The 15814-nt window shown below is 40.1% G+C and overlaps 1 protein-coding gene across 13 annotated transcripts in view; it reads left to right on the top strand.

Annotated features, from left to right (window-relative positions):
- The window catches only part of epb41l3a (erythrocyte membrane protein band 4.1-like 3a), a 47925-nt gene that overhangs the window by 20098 nt on the left and 12013 nt on the right, over window positions 1-15814 (top strand). For 6 of the 13 annotated variants that reach the window (XM_051097572.1, XM_051097573.1, XM_051097567.1 and 3 more), the window contains exons 4-18: window positions 1328-1432; window positions 1515-1557; window positions 1644-1719; window positions 2245-2463; window positions 2798-2885; window positions 4938-4982; window positions 6305-6457; window positions 6541-6638; window positions 6716-6891; window positions 8941-8997; window positions 10694-10920; window positions 13083-13130; window positions 13489-13524; window positions 13831-13896; window positions 15065-15253. In XM_051097572.1, the coding sequence (XP_050953529.1) occupies window positions 1328-1432; window positions 1515-1557; window positions 1644-1719; window positions 2245-2463; window positions 2798-2885; window positions 4938-4982; window positions 6305-6457; window positions 6541-6638; window positions 6716-6891; window positions 8941-8997; window positions 10694-10920; window positions 13083-13130; window positions 13489-13524; window positions 13831-13896; window positions 15065-15253 (1626 nt within the window). The remainder of the gene's footprint in view (window positions 1-1327; window positions 1433-1514; window positions 1558-1643; window positions 1720-2244; window positions 2464-2797; window positions 2886-4937; window positions 4983-6304; window positions 6458-6540; window positions 6639-6715; window positions 6892-8940; window positions 8998-10693; window positions 10921-13082; window positions 13131-13488; window positions 13525-13830; window positions 13897-15064; window positions 15254-15814) is intronic. The other 7 variants (XM_051097562.1, XM_051097565.1, XM_051097563.1 and 4 more) reach the window with 7 other exon arrangements.

Below are 15814 nucleotides of genomic sequence, written 5' to 3'. Positions count from 1 at the left end.
GTCTTGCCTAGTGAAACGATCGGTTATTTTCATAAAAATAATACAGTTTAAATACTTTTTAATGTCAAACGCTCGTCTTGTCTTACTCTGTCTGGATTGTTTTTGTTGCGGTTCATGTCAGTTAGTGTATGTTGAAAAACTCCCATCTCATGTTCTCCCTCAACTTCAAAATCGCCCTATATCGCTGTTTTACCTTTTTTGTTAAGGGTGTTTGATCTTCTTTGTAAACACTGTGTCTGTTCTTCTGCAGTGATGTAGGATGATTTTGAAATGAGTTTTGAAGTTGAGGGAGAAAATACGATTGGAGTTTTTCAACATACCCGAACTGTCTTGAGTCAGAATACACAGAGTTCAGGGAGAGAAAGACAAGACGAGCGTTTGACATTAAAAAATGTATAAACTGTATTATTTTTATGAAAATAACCGATTGTTTCGCTAGATAAGACCCTTCTTCCTCGGCTGGGATCGTTTACAACCACATTTGTGATCGTTTGAAGCTGCATTTAAACTGCATTTTGGAAGTTCAGAATCGGGGCACCATATCAGTCCATTATATGGAGAAAAATGCTGAAATGTTTTCCTCAAAAAACATAATTTGTTTTTGACTGAAGAAAGAAAGACATGAACATCTTGGATGACAAGGGGGTGAGTACATTATCTGTAAATTGTTGTTCTGGAAGTGAACTTCTCCTTTAATTAGAGAATCCCTCATTTGCATATTTAAATATAACATTTCAGAAAATGTGTAATGCAAAACATTTTTACTGTACTGTGTGCTGATATCTGTTGGTTGACATTACTGTAAGTGAGATGTGATTCTGTGATCATCACTTTGACAAACATCACAGTGCAGCTCAACAGCATCATTACAGACTGAATCCAGACCATTTTGAACAGATTTAGAAACAGACGAACACTAAGAAAGACTCTTTCATCCACAAGCCTTTATGAAACCCGTCTCTCTCGGGGTTTGTGTGATTTTTGTTTCTGTTGTATGTTAATGGGCGTTTTTTTCTGCAGTCAGAGAGCATCATGGGAATGGTCTTGAGACTGTCTTATTAGAGACGAGAGCACACAGATGGAGTTTAATATTAGTTTTTGACAGGAAACTGCAGCAGCTCCAGTTACATCCATATTTAAAGAGAACAAACGGCTCAGAACTCATCAGTTATTGATTTGTTTCTCCAGTCTTTGAAGAACAAATAAACCTGAATGTTGATCTCATCTCACATTGTTATTTAGTTTCTGTTTTTTTTTTTCAGTATGTTGGCAAACTTTAGATGTTTATGATCGTGTTTCATATCAGAATCTGTTCGTCTTTCTGCAGAAGCGTGATAAAGGTCAGATTCTGTTCGACAAAGTCTGCGAACATCTCAATCTTCTGGAGAAAGATTACTTCGGTATCACATTCCGTGATGTGGAGAATCAGAAGGTACAGTTACGTTCATATCGACTGAGTGAAGCTTTGAACACTGATTCAGTGAGTCGTGACTCATCTGAACGCTTCGTTTCAGAACTGGCTGGATCCTGCCAAAGACATGAAGAAGCAGATCAGAGGTGAAACACTCTGGAAATAAACATCTGTCCGATCTGCGTGTTCTCCGTCTGAGCAAATGATTGTTTGTGATTGTTTTTCTCTTCAGGCGTCGCCTGGAATTTCTCCTTCAACGTGAAGTTTTACCCTCCTGAACCTGCACTGCTGTCTGAAGACATCACCAGGTCAGAGTCATTCACACACACACAAGACTGAATGAAAGAAACAAACCTCCATCCATGGGCACATTTTATTACGGTATATTATAATACTTTTATCATGTATTTTAAAGCAAAAAAATGTGAAAAAAAATCTTAGGAAAATATATAGATAATATAAATATTTATATTACGGGCTCTGAAGTCCCGGTCTCAATCAAATGATTTGCAAAGTCCCGGTTTGAATCAAATGATTCATGAACCCGCACCAAAGTCCTGATACATTACTTTAATGTATTTGCACCAAAAAATGGCAAGGATTTATGCTGATATCGTCCAAAACCACACTTTGCCAGGGGTGTTTCCAAAATTTTGGAGGGCAGTGTATACATATATATATATGTATGTATAGTGCTTGTGTGTGCGTGTGTATGTGTTTGCCATATGCAATGCGATATGTGTCAAAATGTCAAAGAAGGTAAAATATCAATGGTGGAAAATATTAAATAATGCAAAGTGAACTAAGAAAGCACCGATGAATCTGTTTTCCAGATATTACCTGTGTTTACAGCTGAGGGATGATATCGTATCGGGTCGTTTGCCGTGTTCATTCGCCACACACACGGTTCTCGGTTCGTATACGGTTCAGTCGGAGTTGGGCGATTATGACCCGGACGAGTACGGCTCTGACTACGTCAGCGAATTTCGTTTCGCCCCTCATCAGACCAAAGAGATGGAGGACAAAATCATGGACTTGCACAAGAACTACAAGTGAATCTCGCTCTGTTTCTTTTCTGTTCATGTGATTTCACATTGATTCAAAGCAGCTTCACTGTAAAAATCAGGAAAGTTACAGTGTTAATGTTATAAAATTCAACAATTATGAAACAAATCCAATTTCAGCTGTAAAGCAGCTCTACAGAAGACAGTAGAGTCATTATTTAGTTCAGTTCAGTAACAGTGTCAATGAATATTCTACAGATTCCTGATGTTTAAAATCAGCTCTCACTTTGTCTGGACTAATATTTAAGTTTAGGTTTAGGAGGTTTAACACCTTGCGAATAATTTCAGATTTTCTGATGCCGTGTGTGTTTGTGTTTCTCAGAGGAATGACGCCAGCTGAAGCTGAGATGCATTTTCTGGAGAATGTAAAGAAACTGTCTATGTATGGAGTCGACCTTCATCATGCAAAGGTACACGTAAAACACACACAAACACACACTGCATGAACATTTTGTTATGTGTCGTAATGAAGCTCAGCTCATGGCATGATGATCATGATGGAGTCTAATCACAGAACACACGTGTGTTTGGACACAGATACAGCCGTGTGCACATGGTGAGGCTTAAAGGAACAGATCACACACAAATGAACATGTGATCATCCTCAGTTCATCCAAGATGTAGATGAGTTTGTTTCTTCATCAGATTTGGAGAAAAGCAGCATTCCAGCATTTGCTCACCAATGGATCCACTGCAGTGAATGGGTGCCGTCAGAAGTCTCATCTAAAAGTTTTCTGAATCAGGAGAGAAATCTGCCACAGATCAAGTCCAAAACAGCTCTAAACAAATATGTGGCTGGATTTTGATGTGAGAGACATAAAGAGATGGACTTTTTCACTGGAGGAAGTGTTATTATGGATTATGGACTCGTATTTGAGTTAAAAACATCTTAATGATGCATTTGTTTCAGCTTTTGTCTTCTCAAGATGTTAACTGACGGACTGGAGTGGTGTGGATTACTTGTGGATTATTGGGATGTTTTTATCAGCTGTTTGGACTCTCATTTTGACGGCACCCATTCACATCCATTGGTGAGCAAGTGATGGAATGTTACATTTCTCCAAATCTGATGAACAAACAAACTCATCTGGCCTGAGGATGAGCGCATTTTCAGTTAATGTTCATTTTTGGCTGAACTATTCCTTTAATATATCTGACATAAGTCTTTCTATTCTTTATGTAACTAGTAATCGTTTGCATGTAATTGTGCGTCTGTATTCTCACACACACACTGATGACCTTTCAAACCCTCTCACTGAAGAATGACACATTAATAATCAGTGTTTGGTGTTCTATGTTAATCGTTGTCATTGTTTCTGGTGTCGGTCGATCTGTCAGATGTTCAGCTCACTGTCAGAACCAATCTGATTCAGCTTCGGGCCGGTCGCACCGGGTCACAATCGACCGTCACAAACCAGATATAGACAAGCACACGTGACAGAGAGTTTGGGTGGGTTTCAGAGCAAAGATGGAAACACATAGTTGAGATAGTGGGGAATGAATTCTAAAAATTGAAGAATTCAAGAACCTATTTTGAATATTGGCAGAATGTGTCGGGTCAGTCTCTTTAAAAACCTACAGTAGTTTAAAATCAACATGTTATTTCAGGGGTGGCGAACGTCGGTCCTGGAGAGCCGCAGCCTCAAGAGTTGAGTTTTGCCTCAACCCTAATCAAACGCACCTGAACAAGCTAATCAAGGTCTGAAGGGTGACTAGAAAGCAACAGGCAGGTGAGTTTTATTTAGGGTTGGAGCTGAACTCTGCAGGGCTGCAGCTCTCCAGGACCGGAGTTCGCCACCCCTGTATTATAATAACAATAAGGTTCCATTAATTAATGCATTAACTAACATTAACTAACAATGTGCAGTCGATTTGTTACAGCATCCTTGTGAATATTAATTAATAAAAAAAAATGCACCTGTGCATTGTTAGTTCATGTTAGTGGAGGTTACGTAAATAATAATGTACGATATTTGGTTTTATTAATCTATCAGTAAACACTGGAATTAACTTTAACTTAAGATTAAAATATCCTTTAGAAATATTAAATTTAAACTTGATCTTATGTGCATCTTATGTTGATCTTACGCATTTCCAAAATCAAGTTATGCATTAAAATTGTTTTAGCATCAATTTATCATGCATGATTGGTTACTGATCTGCATATATATTGTTATTCAATAGATTTTGCTAAAATAAAGCATCCATTAATTTCCTCTTGAGGCTGTTTGAATGCATCATGTTATTATAATACGGCTGGTTTAATTGGATTCGGTGAATGTGGCCGCAGTCCTGAAGCTCTTCTGCCGATATTCACACACAGATGATGTTTCATATCATCCATCATCTCATGTAGTCATTAAACAGTATAACAGCAGACAGACAGCTGAAGCATGAACGTGTGCGTGACGTTCGGTTAGATCAGCCGCTCTTCTCTTCTTCCCCTCTTACTGATGATCTAGTTGATAGGACGATTCTTTCACTGCTTTTCTCCAGCTAAAGGAGAGGTAAGATGCATTCGTGTATATGTGTGTGTGTATGTGTGTGTGTGTGTCTTTGTGCATGACCATGAACTAAAGTCATTGTCTGAGCAAAGACTGTTTTACCTTCAGATTCTCCATGTGCGTTGGTTGAGAACCTCCTTCTCTTTCATGCTCATACATCTCAGTAGAAGCTCACAGGAAAGTCAAACCCGTTCACCATGAGCGCATGTGGATCCAGCCCTGCCCACAGAAGAAACAAAAATCACACATGAGAGCTCCTAAATGGATAGGTCACCCAAAATAGATCATTCTGTCATCGTTTACACACCCTCATGTCGTTTTGTCCTTCTGTGGAACACAAAAGATGATATTTTGAAGAACGTTTTGAAGAACCAAACAACTTTGGACCCCATTGATTTTCACTGCATGGACAAAAAAGAATATATTCCAAACAGTGAAAGTCAGTGTGGTCCAAAGTTGTTTGGTTCCCAATGTTCTTCAAGAATATCTTTTGTGTTCCACAGAAGAATGAAACCCAAACAGGATCAACTTCAGGGTGAATAATTGATAACAAACGGGTCATTTTTGGCTGTACAATCTCAGTACTGTCTCAAAATGTCCTCAGATTTGCCAAGAGACCAATCAAAACTCAGAGGACTCAGTATTTCTCATCAATTTATTTGAGCTGCTCCACATACATTTTATAGCAGAACATCCACTGAACCTTTGAGGATTTGTCTCATTTTATTTTTTCCCAATGAATTTTATGAGGAAACATCAGAGACCAAGTTGTGTCTTGAAAAAGCAAACCCTGAGCTGTAGAGTTTACCCCTGAACAAGTTTTGAAAGCTTCTTCATTGTTCGTGACCCAGTTTCCTACAGTAGACCTGCTCAGAATACCCACTAGAGATGTGAATTGTTCCATTTTTCACAATTTCCCTCGACTCTTGTGTGATGTGATGTATTCAAATGTATTTTAGAAAATAAGCTCCATAAATGATTCTAGAAGTGCTGCTGAATGGAGCTCAAGTTCTCACATCTGTTCAGCTGATGCTCTTCAGAAGTATTTCAGATCTGGCATCAGTTCATTGGGTTTCAACAGCATTACACATGTGAGATTGTGAATGCAGTGTTGAATAGAGATAATGGCTCAAAATACCTGCCTAAAATCTGGTTCATTTCCGCCTCTCAGAGGTTCAGATGAGAAGAAGGATCCACTTTCAGTCTCTCTGTTCCTCTCAGGCCAAAAGTGTTTGGCTTCCACTCATTCATTTAGAAACCACACATTTGTTTGTGCGTGACTGTGTGATGATGATTGGCACCTCTCTAATCCAATGGTTGGTCAGGATTCAGAGGGGGTGGAGATCATGTTGGGCGTGTGTTCCTCCGGGCTCCTCATCTACCGCGACAGACTGCGCATCAACCGCTTCGCCTGGCCCAAAGTCCTCAAGATCTCCTACAAACGCAATAACTTCTACATCAAGATCCGGCCAGGCGAGGTGAGAAAATCGTCATGTCTTCTCCAGGTGACCTTGAGGTCTTGATGAGGTTTGCTGATGAGAGAATGTCTGTTTGTCTTTAGTTTGAGCAGTTTGAAAGCACGATAGGCTTTAAACTCCCCAACCACAGAGCGGCCAAGAGACTGTGGAAGGTTTGTGTGGAGCATCACACGTTCTTCAGGTCTGTAAAAGTTGCTGTTCTTCTGAAGGTTTGCTGTGTTCTGTGTTCAGTGGTAATCGTGATTTGCATCTCGACAGGTTGGTTTCTCCAGAGACGCCACCTAAGAAGTTCCTCACGCTGGGTTCTAAGTTCCGCTACAGCGGCAGAACTCAGGCTCAGACCCGGCGGGCCAGTTCCCAGATCGTCCGTCCGGCACCGTACTTCGAGCGTTCGTCCAGCAAGCGCTACACAATGTCACGGAGTCTGGATGGAGGTTTGTTTGCTTTTGTTTCTCACTCCTATCTATCTGTCTGTTTATCTGTCTATCTATCTAGCTGTGTCTTTCTGTCCGTCTTTATGTTTGTTTATCTGTCCATCCTTATGTCCTCTGTCTGTCTGTCTGTCTGTCTGTCTGTATGTTTGTCTAACTGTGTCTGTCTGTCTGTCCATCTGTCCATTTGACATCTGTCTGTTGTCTGTCGTCTGTCCATCAGTCTGTCTGTCTGTCCATCTGTCGCTTCTCTGTCCATCGTCTCTGTCTGTTTTTCTGTCTGTCCGTCTGTCTTTTGTCTATCTGTTTGTTCACCTGTCCTCTGTCTGTCTATCTGTATGTTTGTCTAACTGTGTCTGTCTGTCTGTCCATCTGTCCATTTGACATCTGTCCATCTGTCTGTCCATCTGTCTGTCATCTGTCTGTTGTCTGTCCGTCTGTCGTCTGTCCATCAGTCTGTCTGTCTGTCTGTACCTTCTCTGTCCATCATCTCTCTCTGTTTGTTTGTTTTTCCGTCTATCTGTATGTTTGTCTGTAGACACTCTGTATGTCTGTCCATCTGTCTGTCTGTATGTCCATCCATCCTTCTGTCTGTCTATTCGTTTGTCCAACTGTCTCTGTTGGACTGTTTGTCTATCTGTCCATCTGTCTGTTGTCTGCCCACTTGTCTGTCCATTTGTCGTCTGTCTTTCTGTCCATCTGTCCGTCTGTCACTTCTCTGTCCGTCATCTCTCTGTCTGTTTGTTTTTCAGTCTGTGTATGTTTGTCTGTAGTCACTCTGTTTGTCTGTCCATCTGTCTGTGTGTCCATCCATCCTTCTGTCTGTCTGTACGTTTGTCTGTTCAGCCGTCTGTCTGTTGGTCTGTTTATCTATCTGTCCATCTGTCTGTTGTCTGCCCATCTGTCTGTCCATTTGTCGTCTGTCTTTCTGTCCATCTGTCCGTCTGTCGCTTCTCTGTCCGTCATTTCTGTTTGTTTGTCTGTCTGTCTGTATGTTTGTCTGTAGTCGCTTTGTTTGTCCGTCTGTCCATCAGTCTGTTTTCTGTCTGTCATCTGCCTGTCTGTCTATTTGTCTGTTTGTGTCATCTGCTTTTTTTGTCTATTTGTCAGTCGTCTGTCTATATATCTACCTCTCTATTTATACATCTAACTATCTATCTGTCTATAGCTATATATAAACTTCAACAGAACTAATTTAGAGTTGTTGTCATATAAAACAGCTCATGTTTGTCTGTCGTTTGTCTGTTGTCCATCTGGCGTCATCATCCTGGCATTTGCGCATCTGTCATCTGCTTTGCTGGACTTCCTGTTTGCTCTGCTCATCCTCAGTATCAGTCATTAGCAGACGTCTGTTTTCTCAGAGCAGCCTGGTTTTATTTTCTCTTCCGTTATGAAAGAGTTTGCAGACAGAAGCGAGGCTTGCGGCAGGACAGGGATCTAGGCTCATTAACCTGTAATCTCGGCTCCCGAGGCGTGGAACACGTCCGTTTCATTTCCTGTTTCTGGTTTAATTGGAGAATTTCTGTTGTGTTGCAGCATAAAGCCGGCGGTCTCAGAGCGCATTACTGCACTGCACTGCGTGAATACTAACACACATGATCCACAGTATGAATGAACAGACTGGATGTGTTCAGTGTAGAGAGTCTGCTGCATCTTTAATTATCTCTTCTCGTTAAATGGCAAACATCATTTTGATGGGCGTCTATACTTGTAGAAAGGTTTTAAAGTAAGTCTCGTTTTTTGACAACTAGTAGTTAGAGAATAGTGATCATAACTATTTGGACACTTTAGTCAAACACATAAATGTCTGAATGTCACTGCATCAGATATAAAATATCAATAGTAACATTTGTTGCGTACGAAGATGCACAAGCACACTTTATATTCAGAATATATTTCCCAGTAAATAGTTGTGTTTGAACTGCTAAACCAATAGATTTAGTGCTAAAGTATGTAGTGCTGTGTATGTTTTTGCTTGTGATCTAGTGTGACGTGTGCGCTAGTGTCTGCGATACTGTGTTTGCTCAGACGTGTGTGTGTGAATCTCCTCAGCTCAGCGGACGCCAGTCAACACAGCGACAGTCAATGTAAATGGCACTAGACCAACAGGTAGAGACGTTTCTCTGTATCCCTGACGCTTGTAGATACAGAAGCCCCTCCGTCTGCTTGTTTGACCCTGATGGTTTGAGGTTGCGTGTGGATGTGGCGGGCATGCGCTGGTGCACTAGCGCTTCTGCTTTAGACGCCTTTGATTTTGCACATGCTGTGGCTGCGTCAGTGTTGTTTTAAAGTTACTGAGATACTAACAGTTTTTATTAATATGTTGAATTAGTTTTAATACATTTTTTTTTATTATTAATGTAAAGTTTTAGAAATTTTTGACAGTTTAGTTATTTTTAAAAATATGTCGTTTTTATTCATTTTTAGATTTACATTAAGTTGAAGAAGTGTTACTTCGGCAACTAGCTGATAAATCTTTATATTATTAAATTATATTATTCATTTTTTATTTGTGTTAAATATTTATTATTGTTGTTAATTCATATTTCATTAATTATTTTAATTTATTGATTTGTATTAATTTGTAATATGTATATTTAATAATTAATATTTTATTATTAACTTTATTTGATTTTTTAAAATAATTTCTTTCACTTAGTTAACTATAATAACCCTGGTGTCACTGTCACATCACTGCGTTTGTGTCGCTGTCTGCATCTGTGAATGTCTCAGAATGTAACATAGGCCTGGTTAAAATAAGCCAAAGTGTTTCATCTCTCTGGGTTTTATGAGTCTGTATCTCTTCTCACTGAAATGTCATTATGTGTGCTTCTTTGTTCTGGTTTATTGATTCATGCAGGGTTCAATATTGCAGGCATAAATGAGGAAAACTAGCGCTGCATCACTTAACCAGCAACATATTCAAACTCCATTCTTCTGTGGAAATCACTCAATATTGTACTGCGGTACAATCGGCTGTAATTACAGCTTCTTTAGAGCTTTTAGAGCAACAAACAGTAAATCCATCATGATCACATCCTAGACAAGTTACAATGATTTCTTTTGCGAACTTTGCGTAAGTGACTTTGCAAAGTTCCAGAAGTTAAAAGCACCATATCATGCACATTCATTTATATTCCCTGAGCTCTACTTACATTAGATTAGATTCAGCTGTATTGTCATTGTGTGGAGTGTAAGTACAGAGACAGTGAAATGCAGCAATGCAAGGCTTTACTGCACCAGAAACAGTCATTTAGATCATTATCCAGCTTCACTTTGGTGATTATAATTAAACTAGTTCTCTCTGTAATGACTGACTAACCTCTTCACATGTAACTGAATGGATGTGCTTTGCTGCACTCACATGTGTGTGTGTGTGTGTGTGTGTGTTTGCCGTCATCATGAACTGAGCTCATCACAACTATGAAGATTCATGATTTCCTATGAATCTAGTTGATGATTAAATATGCTGTATTAAAGTGTTTTGTTTGCGAAAAGAACAGAAAATCAGTTTTTTGCTATAAAATGTAGTTTATGTACTGCACTGTTCCATGAGGAACCTTTAACATCCATTGAATCTTTCTGTTGATCAAACTGTTCTTTATAGTGGAAAACCCTTTATTTTTAACAGTGTATCTAAATAATAGTATAGTTTAAATAAACATGAAAAAATACCATAATAATGATACAGAGCAATATTATTCTGCAGTCTTAATTCAGTAATATAATGCAGTCAGTGTTCACACTGGATGCAGATGCAGCACTGACACTGTGTGTGTGTGTGTGTGTGTGTGTGTGTGTGTAGAGATGGGTACAGCGTTGTACGGCACTGCCAAAGGCATCGCCATGAGTGACCTCATCACCACGGTAACGCCTGAGAAGAAAGTGGAGGAGACGCGTGAGGAGGAGCGTGAGGAGACGCAACCGGTGCTTGTGGAGAGTGTAGTGGTGCTGGAGGAAGAGGACGAGATCACAAAAGCTACGGAACCATCACTGCCGAGCCCACCGACACCGGCCCGACAGGACACACGGGTAAACAAACCCTAACCAACACTAACTAAACCACCAACACTAGCTTGACAGGACACACAGGTAAACAAACCATAACTAACACTAACTAACTCACCAACACCGGCCAAACAGGACACATGGGTAAAAAAACCCTAACTAACACTAACTAACCCACCAACACTGGCTTGACAGGACACACAGGTAAACAAACCATAACTAACACTAACCAACGCACCGACACCAGCCCGACAGGACACACGGGTAAACAAACCCCAACTAACCCACCGACACCAGTACCAAAGGACACATGGATAAACAAACCCTAACTAACACTAACTAACCCATCAACACTGGGCCATCAGAACACACACTAACTAACCCACTGTCACCAGCCCAACAGGACAAATGGGTAAACAGACCCTAACTAACACTAACCTACCCACTGACACTGGCCCGACAGGACACATGGGTAAACAAACACTAACTAACCCCTTACTAACCCACTGACACTTGCGCCAATGGACACATGGGTAAACAAACATTAACTAACCCACCGACTCCGGCCCAACAGAACACATGGGTAAACAAACACCAACTAATCCACCAACACCAGCAGGACACGTGGTTAGACAAACCCCAAATAATAATAACTAACCCACGGACACTGGGCCAACAAAACACACAGGTAAACAAACCCTAACTAACACTAACTAACCAATCAACACTGGGCCAACAGAACACACGGGTAAACAAACCCTAACTAACACTAACTAACTCACCGACACTTGGCCAACAGAACACACGGGTAAACGAGCCCTAACTAACCCACCGACACTGGTCCGATAGGACACACGGGTTAACTAACCTTAACTAACTCACCAACACCAGCCTGACAGGACACTCCGGTAAACAAACCCCAAATAATAATAACTAGCCCACCGACACTGGGCCAACAAAACACACAGGTAAACAAACCCTTACTAACCCACTGACACTAGCCTGACAGGGCACACGGTTAAACTAACCCTATTTAACCCACCGACACCACCCCGACAGAACACACAGGTAAATAAACCCTAACTAACCCACTGACACCGGCCCAACAGGACACATGGGTAAACAAACACTAACTAACCCCTTACTAACCCACTGACACTTGCGCCAATGGACACATGGGTAAACAAACATTAACTAACCCACCGACTCCGGCCCAACAGAACACATGGGTAAACAAACACCAACTAATCCACCAACACCAGCAGGACACGTGGTTAGACAAACCCCAAATAATAATAACTAACCCACGGACACTGGGCCAATAAAACACACAGGTAAACAAACCCTAACTAACACTAACTAACCAATCAACACTGGGCCAACAGAACACACGGGTAAACAAACCCTAACTAACACTAACTAACTCACCGACACTTGGCCAACAGAACACACGGGTAAACGAGCCCTAACTAACCCACCGACACTGGTCCGATAGGACACACGGGTTAACTAACCTTAACTAACTCACCAACACCAGCCTGACAGGACACTCCGGTAAACAAACCCCAAATAATAATAACTAGCCCACCGACACTGGGCCAACAAAACACACAGGTAAACAAACCCTTACTAACCCACTGACACTAGCCTGACAGGGCACACGGTTAAACTAACCCTATTCAACCCACCGACACCACCCCGACAGAACACACAGGTAAATAAACCCTAACTAACCCACTGACACCGGCCCAACAGGACACATGGGTAAACAAACCCTAACGCTAACTAACCTACAGACAATAAATTACATTTGAACAGATATTCACATAGAAAACAGCTATTTTCCATTCTAATAATATTTCACTGTTTTTACTGTATTTTTGATCAAATGAATGCAGTTTGTTTCAGTACAGATATTGAAAATATTTCAATCATTAACCCTAACCTTAACATGCAGTAAATGGGTAGTTGTATCTCTTGACTTGTAGGTTTGTTTCAGCTGTTGAACTGCGGCACAGTTGACAGTTTGCGTGTTAATGTGTTTGTTTTCTGTGACTCTAATGGAGGCGATTGAGTGAGCTGATGTCTATAAACTCTTCAGCTCATTCAGTGCAGTAAACCGTGGTCACGTTACCGTGTTTTACCGTGTTCTGCTTCTCTCTGTATTCATGCTTTCGCTGGATCAGACTGATTTCACAGATACTGCTATCGATGGAGAGTTAACGGCCACTGAGGTTTGTGATCTGAGCTCGATTCTCATCTGATGTGATGATTAACGGCAGGCGTGATCAGATCTCTGACGTCAGACCGAAGGCTCGTGCATAATAGAGAAAAACAAAAATGCAATGAAAGACTGCAGTAATTAGATTGCTAATTAAGATACGGCAGGGCTGTTGATGTTCTTATTAAACTTTAATCTGATAATGGCCAATAATCATAATTGTTCTTCTGCAGATGGAAACATTAAGCCTGTGATGTTAATGAGTTTAGCCTCCTGTTGATCCCAAACGTCTCATGCCTTCATATCAGCCTTTACTCTCATGTGTGTTCATTCATGTCAGGATTTCACATGCTTTTTGTGTCTTTGTGCAGTCGGATCAGGAGGACGAATCTGAAGCAAAGACGCAGGTAAGAGTCAACAGTCTGTACTTAAATACTAAAACACTTTAATTTTTATACACTTATATACTGTTAATCATTTTCAAAGTTGTAAATAAAGATTATTAGAGAAAATGCCATTTCAGTTTTTCTACTTTGGTACTTGGCATTTCTTTGAATCATATCTGAGAGTTCACTGTCTGACACTGAGAGAGTGTGAGATGTGTGTGTTGCTGCTGGTGTGTTTTACCGCAGTAAAGAGCGACATAACGTCAGCTGGAACAAACACAAAGACAGACGAGACTGAATGAATCACTGAATCTATTTTTTCTTCAGCCCAGTTTCATAAGGCGAATTAGAGGAGAGAATATGTTTGTCAGACACAGTAAGCTGATGTTAGAGGTTGGTAAGGAATCACTGGTCGCTGCATGAATGCGTTTTCATTTAATTCTGCACACACACTGCAGTGTTCATGTCTGTGATTTATTCCAGCAGCATTAATCTGTGTGTGTGTGTGTTTGTGTTTGCAGTGGCAGTGAAGCACTTTCACTCACTGGAAATGAATTTTAAACCTTGTAGTTTGTGTAATTAACCACCCGTGTTTGCAGTGCGTGTGCAGTTGAACAGACAGCGTGTGTGTTTTTCTGCATGTCTGTTGATCATTTCTATAAAATTGTTTGATTGCATCTAATTACCCTAGTGAAAAAGTAATATATTATCAAATCTATTAACATATTCACTGACGTATTGTTCAGGACTTACTTGAAGTACTACTTGTGCAAAATGCACATTTCTTAGTATAAAGCCTAAAATGTGTTTAATTGTCACTGTAGATGAGGATTGTCTGACCTTTGAATAATACTGGTCTTTAAATGCAGGATATTTAAAGTGTACCTAAAGTATACTTGCAATAGTTCCATTCACGTTTGTGTTGCACTTTCACTAGTTCTAACCTGGTTAATCCTCTGCTGCTGAAAAAGCTTGTTTTGCTTTTTTAGAATTTTTTACTAAAGGTTTTTGAAAGGTTTTAGCTCACACACACACAAAGGATGTGATTGCATCAAAATGATCACACTGGAAACTAATGGGAAATAAATTTCATCTAGTGGAAGTGTTTAGTGCTGCACCCAAATAAAATCTGACTGAAAACTCTTTTTGTGTGATGCCAACTTCAAATTTGAAGCACAACTTGTTTTCTCACAGTTTTAGAGTAAAACATGTTTTGAAACTAGATATTTTTTCATAATAAACTTTTAGAACTTTTTTGTTTCATTTTTTCATTTTTTTTCATTTGAGCAATAACCTAAAGAGTCTTCTTTAAAAAGACATTAAACTTAAGTCTGCGCATCAATGCATTCAAGATTTATGACAGTTTAAGTTGGAAATCTTATGTTCAGGTCTATGATCAAAAAGCAGTAAAAAATGGATCAAAACTATTCCACAAATATAACTTAGTACCATGAAATATTAAAAGATATACATTTTTGAATTTCAATTTTTCAAGTTTTGAAAATATTCATTACAGAGGCTGTAATAGTGATGTATCTCTTGTTGTTTTGTGTTTGTTTAGGAAATCGAGCGAACGCCCGACGAGCTGCTGAAGCATCAGACCAACATCAGCGAGCTGAAGCGGACGTTCCTGGAGGGAGGAACGGACCGGACGGGTCTGACCGAGTGGGAGAAGCGTCTGTCCTCGTCTCCGCTGCGATCGCCGCGTCTGGACGAAGCGCCCATGATTGAGCCGCTGGTGCCGGACGAGGTGAGATCGACGTGTTCAGGAGCCGACGTGGCTGATTTTGTGTTGTTTAAAATGGAAAACCAGGCGCTGCTGTAATTACAGCTGTTTGTTAAAAACGCTGTTCTTTGAAATGGTTCTGAATGCAGCGCTTCAGACGAGAGTGACAAACCATTTGCCGTCGTCAGAAAGCCTCTTATTGATTTAGTTTTTGTGCCCGCAGTAAAATCAGAGTTCATCCGCTCCAAAAACACTCACGAATCCGCCGTTTAGCTGCTCTAAGCACTTCAGATCACAGAAAATCATTATGTGCCGCTTACATAAAACCAGACAGAGAGAAAGACGGGAAAAATCCTGTTCTTAATCAGATCTGTTTGCTGTGTTTGTAACATCTCAACATCCCCATGAATCATTTGAATAAGAACAATAATATGAGACAATGTATCACTGTTTTTATTTTTAACACTTTATCTATATATCCATATCGACACATCTACATCTATCTATACATCTATATATGTATGTATATATACACAGTAGTGCTGTCAAACGATTAATCGCGATTAATCACATCCAAAATAAAAG

Source organism: Labeo rohita, chromosome 24 (assembly GCF_022985175.1).
Source record: "Labeo rohita strain BAU-BD-2019 chromosome 24, IGBB_LRoh.1.0, whole genome shotgun sequence".
Lineage (NCBI taxonomy): Eukaryota > Metazoa > Chordata > Actinopteri > Cypriniformes > Cyprinidae > Labeo > Labeo rohita.
This window is presented reverse-complemented; position numbering and strand designations above follow the sequence as displayed.